At 54.9% G+C, this 10,367-nt stretch overlaps 1 protein-coding gene across 1 annotated transcript; it reads left to right on the top strand.

The window, feature by feature from the left end:
* Nucleotide 1: 1 nt before the first annotated feature.
* ARSI (arylsulfatase family member I) lies at nucleotides 2-6,365 on the top strand. Its single transcript, XM_006766243.2, has 2 exons — nucleotides 2-317; nucleotides 4,112-6,365. Exons 1-2 carry the CDS (start codon nucleotides 7-9, stop codon nucleotides 5,514-5,516), a joined length of 1,716 nt encoding a protein of 571 aa, XP_006766306.1. The 5' UTR covers nucleotides 2-6; the 3' UTR covers nucleotides 5,517-6,365.
* The last annotated feature ends 4,002 nt before the right edge of the window (nucleotides 6,366-10,367 follow it).

Raw genomic sequence — 10,367 nt, 5'->3', positions numbered from 1 at the left:
CTGGCGATGCACGCCCTTACTGGCTTCTCGCTGGTCAGCCTGCTCAGCTTTGGCTACCTGTCCTGGGACTGGACCAAGCCGAGTCTGGTGGCTGACGGCCCCACTGAGGCCAGCGAGCAGCCCTCCGTCGCTCCACCCCAGCCTCCCCACATTATTTTCATCCTTACCGACGACCAGGGCTACCACGACGTGGGCTACCATGGCTCAGATATTGAGACCCCTACACTGGACCGTCTGGCCGCCGAGGGTGTCAAGTTGGAGAATTACTACATCCAGCCCATCTGCACGCCTTCGCGGAGCCAACTTCTCACGGGCAGGTAGGCATGGCTCAGGCCGCGGGCCATCCAAGTCCCAAATAAACCCAGTGGGAGATTTCCCCGGCATTGACAGTTGCCCCTCTGGGACAGAGAAACCAGGGCTCCTGGCCAACTCTGTCTCCAACTAGCTGTGTGATCATTAGTAAATCCTGTGCCCTCTCTGGGCCTCAGCTTCCCTGCCTGTACACTGACGGGGTTGGATCATCTTTGAGGTCTTCCCTTGGGTGTTCTAGGACACTCACACTCCACGCCATGTGAAGGGGACATCTGGTCACCCTTCGTTAGAGGAGAGTGACAGCCTCTGACACTTAGGTCTGAATGGCGCTCCTGTTTACATGCCCTGAGGCCCTGAACAAATTAATATCTCTAAGCCTCAGTTTTCTTGTCCATAAAATGGGGTTTTTATCTTGAGAAATAGTGGTAAGGATGGAATGGATTTCATGTAACCTGCTTGGCTGTCAGTGCATGGCAGCCTCTATGTCACTGGAGGGATTCGAATCCCCAAACTGATGACTATATTGGGAAGAAACCAAAGAATTGATAGGTGGAGGTGAAAGACACACACAGGATGCCAGGACCTAAGTAGCCTTAGGCTAGTTATTTAATTTCTCCAAACATCTGTTTTTTCATATGCAAAAGCCTCCCACTTTGGCTGGGGGTCCCAAGGAGACGTGCTGCTTTCTCTTAAGGAGTTGTCCACAGGCAAGGTGGCAGGACTACAGATTTAAAAGAGCAGGGGAACAGGACGTGGGGGTGTGGAAAGCAAACTCTGGCCACTTAAGAGAAAATCCTTTGGCAAGGCTGAAGCTAATCCTCCCTGGATGGGGTCCAAGGCCTGCTTTCTCCCAAGTTCCACCCAAAAGCCACTAGCGTGAACTCGGGAACCAGAGCGGTAATCTCCCTGATTCCTGGATGAGGGAAACTGAGGCGTGGAGTCAGGCAAGACCCAACTTGTTCATGCCCGTACTGACTTTGGGGTCTGTATGAGAGGGGCTGAGAGGCCTATAGCTGCCTTTTCTTCCTGGCACTCAGCATTTCCATCCAAGAACAGAGAGAGGGAACGGGAGGAAGAGGGGCCACTGTATGTGGTGCGCGTGGCAGTGGTGGTGAAGACCAAATGGTGACTAACTTCCAGCAGAGGGAGGAGGAATCTGTGTTCTCGGGAGTTGTGCACAAGTTAGCGTTTCTGTCCCAAGAGGTGACGTTGGTGTAAGCAGGGGAATGAGCAGCCAGCAGGGCAGCGTTCCAGCCCCCTGATCGGTGAAGTTAGCCGAGCGTGGCTGGGCAGCGCCCTCCGCCCCTTGCAGCTGGCTCCATCTGACTGATGCTGACGACTCTCATTAGTGTTTGTTAATAAGTCCAGTCGTGTCTGGTGAAGCTGGAGAGAGCCAAGGTTTCTCATGTTACTCACTTGCACATGGGCTTCAGGGACTCTGAGCCGGCCCACCCACTTTATACAACAGTGCTCCATGGTGCTCAGCCCCTAGAAAGAGAGGCTTGGCCTCTAACCCACTCTAATCATTCATTAGCTCGGCTGAGGTCTGCAGAGGCTGCATCGCCGAGAAATTTTGAGCATGAGTTGCATACACTGGGTTCAAAGTTCAGCTCCACTGCCAGCTGTCTGGGCCTGTGGCTGCACTTTTGGGAGCTTCAGTCTTATCATTTGTAGAATGAAGGTCATAATAGTCTTTCCTGTAGGATTTTTTGAGGATTAAGTGAAATAATGTATGTGGCATATAGTATCAAAAATGGCAGTAGCCCTGGCTGGTGTGGCTTGGTGGGTTGGAGCGCCGTCCCATAAACTGAAAGGTCACAGGTTTGCTTCCCATCAGGGCACATGCCCGGATTTCAGGTTTGATCCCTAGTTGTGGTGCATAGTGGAGGTAGCTGATTGGTGTTTCTCTCTCACATCAGTGTTTCTCTCTTTCTCTCCCTCTTCCTTTCTCTTTAAAATAAAAAATGGCAGTAGTAGCTAATGATAGCTAATAATAACAGCTATAAGATAAGGCAACCAAAACAGATCCTTCCCCCACTCCCCCAGTACCTGGGTTAAAAGTGGCAGTTATTCAGGTCTTGACTTCATTTGGATACCCAGGGAAAAGGGGGTGAGAGGTGTGGGCTTCTAATAATCCTGTGAAGTTCCAGGCTTCTTATTTACTCTGGACTTTTAAGACTTGAGCAAAGGCAAGACCCCATAAGCAGATCACATGAGGGCCTTTACCACAGATTTGAATGAATGAATGAGCAGTGAGGAATGCAGGCTAACCATTTGCTTTTGCCTCAGGGGGTTAGCCTTTGTAAGTGACCCAGACCCAGGGGCCACATGAATTTACAGGCAGGCACAGAAGAACTCTTCTCATCGAGTTTGGGAACTGAAATGTTTTTATTTATTGATTTTTTTTCATTGATTTTAAAAGAGAGAGGAAGGGAGAGAGAGGGCAAGAGGCATGGATCTGTTGTTCCACTTGTTTATACATTCATTGGTTGGTTCTTGTATGTGCCTGCCCAAGGGATGAAACACACAACCTTGGCATCTCAGGACGATGCTCTAACCAACTGAGCTACCTGGGCAGGGCTGGAAAGACTTGTAAAGATCTTCCATTTTAACCAACTCACTCCTGCACATGAGCAAACAGGGCAGGCAAGTGGCAGCCTAGTTTGCTGGAAAAGAGTCTGTGCTTGGACTCTGTTTGTGTTTATGTTCAAGTTCTGGCTCTACTCCTGACCAATGAATGACCTTGGGAAGGCCCTTCCCCTATTCTACATCTTAGTTCCTTTTAAAGACAAGGTGACCGAGCTAGAAGATGACTTAGGTACCTTCTGACTCTAAATCCTGTGAAGATCATTCTTTTATTCCATAAGTCATTGAGTGTTTCTTTAAATACCACCTGAGCTCTGACTGGTTTGGCTCAGTGGATAGAGCGTTGGCCTGTGGACTGAAGGGTCCCAGGTTCGATTCCAGTCACGGGCACCAAAAATAAATAAATATAAATACCACCTGAGTGCTAGGAATACAGAGTTGAGTATGTACACTGAGTAGAATCTCATGGCCAAGTGTGACAATGATCATGGGTAATAAATGCTGAGGGAACTCAGAAGCAAAAGTGACTCAGTTTTTGAGAGATTTGTGAGAGACTTTACAGTGGGAGACTTGGGCTGGGCTTTGAAGAGTGAGTAGGAGTATGCCCAAGAGAGCAGGACTTCTCTAGGCCCCATAGCAAGTTAGTGGCTTAGAACTGAGGGACTCAAAGTCTCTAAAGACTGCCAGGGATACACATCCCAACACCAGCTACTAATTGTATGAATCACTGGGTAAGTGATTTATTTTACTGAGCCTCAGTTTCCTTATTTGGGAAATGGGAAAATAATGATATGTACCTCCTAGGTTGCAGTTAGGATTTGGTGAGATAATTCATATAGGGGCTTCGTTCAGTACTGAGCACATAGTGAGTACTTGTGTTAGCTATTATTATTTTGTTGTTAAGATGAACCTGGGTTTGACGCTTAACTCCCCAGCTTCCTAGCTGTGCTATCTTGGGTGAGTGGCTTAACCATTCTGAGCTTCAGTCTCCTCAAGTGGTAATAATATCCACTTCGGTTGATTTTGATGATTCAAAGAGATAATGCATTTGAAGTGCTCAGCACATTGGATACTACCTGCTGGTTACTATTACTATGCATGCTCGTAACGCTGGGACCAGAGCCCACTTCACGGTGAGTATTGGGGTTGGGCAGCCAGGGCAGTGGTTTGTAGCTCACTTTGTGCCTTCTGTGCCCTCTACTCTTGTCACCAGGTACCAGATCCACACAGGGCTTCAGCACTCCATCATCCGCCCTCGGCAGCCCAACTGCCTGCCCTTGGACCAGGTGACGCTGCCCCAGAAGCTGCAGGAGGCAGGTTACTCTACCCACATGGTGGGTAAGTGGCACCTGGGCTTCTACCGGAAGGAGTGCCTGCCCACCCGCCGGGGCTTTGACACCTTCCTGGGCTCGCTCACGGGCAATGTGGACTACTACACCTACGACAACTGCGATGGCCCTGGGGTGTGTGGCTTTGACCTGCACGAGGGCGAGAATGTGGCCTGGGGGCTCAGTGGCCAGTATTCCACCATGCTCTATGCCCAGCGCGTCAGCCACATCCTAGCCAGCCACAGCCCCCGGCAGCCCCTCTTCCTCTACGTGGCCTTCCAGGCGGTACACACGCCCCTGCAGTCCCCCCGTGAGTACCTGTACCGCTACCGCTCCATGGGCAACGTGGCCCGGCGGAAATACGCCGCCATGGTGACCTGCATGGATGAGGCTGTGCGCAATATCACCTGGGCCCTGAAGCGCTATGGTTTCTACAACAACAGTGTCATCATCTTCTCCAGTGACAATGGCGGCCAGACCTTCTCCGGGGGCAGCAACTGGCCGCTGCGAGGACGCAAGGGCACTTACTGGGAAGGTGGTGTGCGAGGCCTGGGCTTCGTCCATAGCCCTCTGCTCAAGCGAAAGCGACGGACCAGCCGGGCACTGGTGCACATCACTGACTGGTACCCGACTCTGGTGGGTCTGGCAGGTGGCACTGTCTCTGTGGCCGATGGGCTAGATGGCTATGACGTGTGGCCAGCCATCAGCGAGGGCCGGGCCTCGCCACGCACGGAGATCCTGCACAACATTGACCCGCTCTACAACCACGCCCGGCACGGCTCCCTTGAGGGTGGCTTCGGCATCTGGAACACTGCTGTGCAGGCTGCCATCCGTGTGGGCGAGTGGAAGCTGCTGACAGGAGACCCGGGCTATGGCGACTGGATCCCACCGCAGACACTGGCTGCCTTCCCAGGCAGCTGGTGGAACCTGGAGCGGATGGCCAGTGCCCGCCAGGCTGTGTGGCTCTTCAACATCAGTGCTGACCCCTACGAGCGGGAGGACCTCGCTGGCCAGCGGCCAGACGTGGTCCGCGCCCTGCTGGCCCGCCTGGTGGACTATAACCGCACAGCCATCCCTGTGCGCTACCCGGCTGAGAATCCCCGGGCCCATCCTGACTTTAATGGGGGTGCTTGGGGGCCTTGGGCCAGTGATGAGGAAGAAGAGGAGGAGGAGGAAGAAGCCAGGTCTCGAAGCCTCTCCCGGGGGCGCCGCAAGAAAAAATGCAAGATTTGCAAGCTGCGATCCTTTTTCCGTAAACTCAACACCAGACTGATGTCCCACCGGATCTGATGTAGGAGGAGTGGGGGGAGGATCTCTGTCCTCCTAAATGTATTCCTCCTCTCAAGCCTGGTCCTGTCCTCAACCAGGGAGGGGCCTGAGGTCACGGCTCCATCTGCAGGGAAATGTAGGGTATATAGCCGCTCAGTTGAAGGGTAGGCAGTTTGGCTTGGGCGTAGGGGTAGAATAAACTAGATGGGATGGATGCCTGAATCCCAGTCCTGCCTCTCCATTGACTTACTCTGTGACCTCGGGTGACCTGCACAAGCTCTCTGGGCCTCACTTTCCTCATCTGTGAAATGATCTCCGATGATGTTGTGGCTTTGTGGTGTGGACCCGGTGCCGGTGCCATGGTGCAGTTCCTGGGACCTCACCACCTCCCAGCTCATCTAAGGTCTCATCCTTGAACCCTGCCCTCCGCGGTACTGCTTGGGCGAGGGGCCACATGGAGGCAAGTCCAGGCCTGGACCCCAGCCGAGGCCTGGCAATCTGGCCACTCTCCGAAGAGACTCCTGAGTGCTGGGTGCAAGAGCAGGGGTCCAGGGAGGTGGCCCTCCTGGTTCTTCACATGATCTGGGGCCGGACTGTTGGGTGGGGGTGGCTGTGGTTGAGAGCTCTCCTTCCTGTCCCCAGCACCCAGAGGAATTGGCCCAGCTGTCAGCTGCTGCAGGACCAACACTCAGGACATCTGGGTTCTGCTTTGACCTTGAGCCCAGTCCTTTCCCTCTGGGCGTCGATTTCCCCACTTGCACATGGGGATGCTATCTCTGGCTCTGCCTACCTCACAGGGCTGTAGAGGACTGGCCCAGCTAGTGGTTGTGGAGGAGCCCATGAACTTGATTAAAATGCAGTAACACAGAAGCAAGGGCTGTAGTGCTGTTTATGAGCACAGGTGGGTGTGTGCACGTGCATCCAGGTGTGAGCTCACCACTGGCCAAGTGAATGGGAGAGGAGGTGGGCAGCCTGGCCTGGAGGTGGAATGTGTGGGTTCTGGTCACATCCTGGCACAAATCCACTATGTAACCTCAGGTAAATCCCAGACCCGCTCTGGGCCTCAGTGTCCCCTGTGTGTAGTGGATGATCTAAGAGCCCTTCCTACCTGGCTGTTCTGGGTTCCCCTGTGTATGTGTGTGTGTTGCGGGACATGGGCTGAGTGGTGGGAGGAGGGGCATGGGGGTTTCAGAGCTTCCTTGCTGCATAGCGTGCCTCATCCGCACACTGCGTTCTGCAGATCTCCCTTCAGGTTCCAGTCGGCACAGCGTGTGTAGGCGAAAGCCCTGCTGTGAATTTTGAAAATAGTTATTTTTGTCACTGGCAAAGGAGGCCTGTTAGGACTCGTCAGCTTGTGGATGGGGTGGGGTGCGGTGGGTGCGGTGCAGTGGAGAGGGTTTGGGTTTTAAGAGCTGCATCCCCACTGCAGAGGTGGCTCAACCCAGGAGGGAGGGTCTGTTCTGGGGCTGCAGGGCAGAGGCGACCATTCATGTCCTGGGCTCCTTCCTCCCAACCCTGGTCCCCCAACTGAAACCTTTCCCATTTCCCAGGATGTTGGTGCCAGGGCCATGGTGGGCAGGGACCAGGAGTGGCTGAGGCCTCTGATTCCAGCCAGCCCCAGCTTCTGCCTGCTCAGGAGGGAGACTTGGAAGAAGTCACCCATTGGGATGTGTCCCAGGCCCAGTGTACCACGGGGGGCGGGGGTGGGGGTGGGGAGTTGTCCACAATCTGCCCATTACCCAGGATACCCCTGCTCTGTTGGAGGCTCGTCCCAGCTTTGTGGGCTGGGCCATGCCAGAGTGATGTGAAGCTGGGCTCCCTCGTGGCTCTAGGCTTATACCAGTTGAGTGATAGGCTTGCCCATGCCTGCTGAGTTGGCCCTGCCCAAGATGGCCCAGACTCCATCTCCAGCCCTGCTCTCTGCACAAGTGCAGAGCCATAAAAAGTCCTTTCTGCACTTTCCTACACACCAAGGCCCACCGTTTGGTCAACCTGGCCCCAAACGGAGCCCAGGTGGGGTTGGGGGCTGGCTCCATTCTGATTCCTGAGAAGGAGGCTTGGTCTAATCTCCAACTCAGTCTAGAGCTCACCTGGCGGAGTCCTACCTAACTCAGAGCCCAGCAACTGCCCAGAAGCCCCCCTCAAGCTTCAGCTTGCCATCTGATCCATAGCCCAGCAGCCCCCAAGCCTGCCTAACAGGGGTGCTGGCAGCTGGCCCTGACCTGAGATTGAGGGAGGGCTTGAGATGAGAAGTGACCAGGACCTAGGACATTGTGACAAGAGGCTCAGTCTGCTTGCTGTGGCTTCTGCTCTGCCCAGCAGTCAGCATGCTCCCTCTGCCCCCTGTCTTGCCTCTCATGGCCCCTGCATTCCCTCCAGCCAGGGCACCTTGGTCTGGACTCTGTGTCAAGCCTCTGCCTGGTATCAGCAGGCAGATGCTTGCACCATGGGAGGGATGGGCAGCAGGCAGACCAGAGGCAGCTCTGACCTCTTGGGTCATTGATCTGGGGGAGTGCAGCCCAGGGATGCCAGACAAGCCCCGTTTCCCCCTTGGCTGGACCAGATGGCAGCAGGTCTGCCAGCCTGATGGGTTTGAGCCAGGGGCAGCCCTATCTGAGCTGGGCCCCACTTATAGAATCCTGAACAGTGACGGCCAGTCTCCTAGAAACCAGGAGAGAGCCCCAGACCTGGCTGGAGGGGCTTGAGCCCCACCCTGGGCCTTGGCACCATTTCCTCCTGTCCTCAGTGCCTGTTGTCTCTCTTGGGACCTGGGCAAGCAGCCCTGCAGTGTCAGCAAGGGGAAAGGCGGAGAAGGGTAAGGGAAGGACCTGGGAGTCAGGGCTTCCGATTGTGGCCCTGGCTCTGCCCCTGACTTGTGTGACTGCGGGAGGGCAGCTTCCTTCCTCTGTGCCTCGGCCACTGATCTGTAGGGGACATGGGCTCCCTCAGGGCCCTTCCAATCCTAGTGGAGGCCAAATTGCTCAGGGCCGGGTGCTGAAGTCACACAAACCCCAGATGGGTAAATCACGTCTCATCTCTGCAAAACAGACAATGACTGTACCTGTCTCATGGACATTCATTGTGAGGTACAAATAGTGCAATATGTCAAGTGCTTAGCACAGGGCCTGGCTCTCAAGTGGAAATCGCTATTTTTCATATCCTTGAAGTCTGTGAAGGAACATCTTGTCCCCATACTTTTCAGGAGGAAGTGAAGGCCCCAGTGGGGAAAAGATGTGCCACGAGTACTCACAGCCAACAGGAGGACTTGAACTTGGGTCATCTAACGGCAGGTCGTGCTGTGCAGACATTGGCCCGGCAGCTGTTGTCCTCTGTCCCGTGGCTCCCTGCTCCCTCTCCCCTGCAGGGATGCCTCCTGTGGGGGACATTTCAGAGGACGGTGCTGCTCCCTGACCCCCGACTTCTCTCCCTTCCGAGTCAAGCCTGGCATTACTACAACGAATTCACTACATCGCCCTCTGCCTAGACCCTTTGTGGGAGCATTTCTCTCTTGGCCCACTTTCCACCGGTTCTGCCCCTTACGCTCACTGCCCTTAGTGGGACAGGCCTCACGGGGACCCTTTTGCTGGCACGTTTCCCGTGGTGCCTGTCCAGGCCCTGCAGGACCCCGAGGCACTTGGGCATGTGCACATGAGCACCTGAGAGGGCTGTGGACTTAGAGTCAGCTGTCACGGTGCTACTGGGACTCCAATCTTCCCCACCCCCCATCCTTACCATGGCCTAGGAACTTGGCTCTGGTCCCCAGTTGTCCCTCCCCATATACAAGGGGTACAGCCTATATTCATGTTCACATTCCCTATCCTGCATGTCAGAGCTGTGCTCAGTGCCCTGGAGAGCTCCCATCGCTGGCCACCAGCCCGCGTCATGCAGTCCTGTTCTTGAGTACCGCACACATGTTGCGGATGGGGGCACACGTGCCGGCTCGCATGCCTGCCTTGGCCCTGGGGAGTGGAGAGTCTGGTAGGAACAGTCTCCCCTGATGCAATCATCAACTCATTCTCTCAGTGCCACGGAGGCAGGGCCGGCTCCTTGCTCCCTGCAACCACTGGGCACAGCTGGCAGCCTTTCTGGCACACGGGAGGCAGTGAATTAGCGGGGCCTCTTTAGCAGGTGGCAGTTACACTCTGGATGGGGGTGCTCATCCAAGGCAGTGTCCGCACGCCTGTGCTAGGTTCTCAAAGGTTCAGAGGTTTGTGTGTGTGTGTGTGTGTGTGAGAGAGAGAGAGTTGCCAAGGAGACCTTTTTAGCTCCCCCCCCTCCCCTCCAGCCATCTCTCTACCATCAGGATCCTGCAGTCTGGGTCCTGCCAATCCCCCAGGATCCTTTGCACTGGGTCCGGCCAGTGCTGGGATGGAGAGAAGAATGATGGAGACTGACAGAAGGAAAGGAAATGGAGACAAGAAAGGAGGTGAAAAGGAATGGGAGGGGAGATAGGTAGCACTGAGGAAGAAGGGCTCTAGGGAGGAAAGGAAGAAAAAAGGAGAGCTGAAAGGAGAAATGGAAGCGGAAGAACAGGCGGATTTGGTGATGGGGGTGATGGGCTGGAGTGGGGCTGGATTGGCCCTGCCCCCTGAAGCCATCTCCATGGACTCTGTCAGAATCAGGGTGAAAGCTGGTCCTCTATGCCTCCCTCCCTCATGTCCCTGAGTCACTGCTGGCTCTTCCTGGGATGACCCTGAGACCTCCCCCCATGGGCTCTGCTCTCTTCTGACATGCTCCATTTCATGGGGGAAGGCGAGGAGGAGAAACAGGGTGGTCAGGCCAAGCCATCACCTCCTTTGTTCAGAACATTAGAGTCCCGTGACTATGGCCTCAGGCCTTGTGAGCCCTCTCACTCTATCTCCAAGTCCTTTG

The sequence above is a fragment of the Myotis davidii genome, unplaced genomic scaffold (genome assembly GCF_000327345.1).
Source record: "Myotis davidii unplaced genomic scaffold, ASM32734v1 scaffold18, whole genome shotgun sequence".
Classification (NCBI taxonomy): domain Eukaryota; kingdom Metazoa; phylum Chordata; class Mammalia; order Chiroptera; family Vespertilionidae; genus Myotis; species Myotis davidii.
This window is presented reverse-complemented; position numbering and strand designations above follow the sequence as displayed.

What these genes read in the sequence shown, in the direction of transcription:
- ARSI (XM_006766243.2), top strand. Translation starts at nt 7, where the DNA reads ATGCACGCCCTTACTGGCTTCTCGCTGGTCAGCCTGCTCAGCTTTGGC. An exon ending in AGCCAACTTCTCACGGGCAG is followed by an intron (nt 318 to 4,111) that starts GTAGGCATGGCT and finishes TCTTGTCACCAG; the next exon opens with GTACCAGATCCACACAGGGC.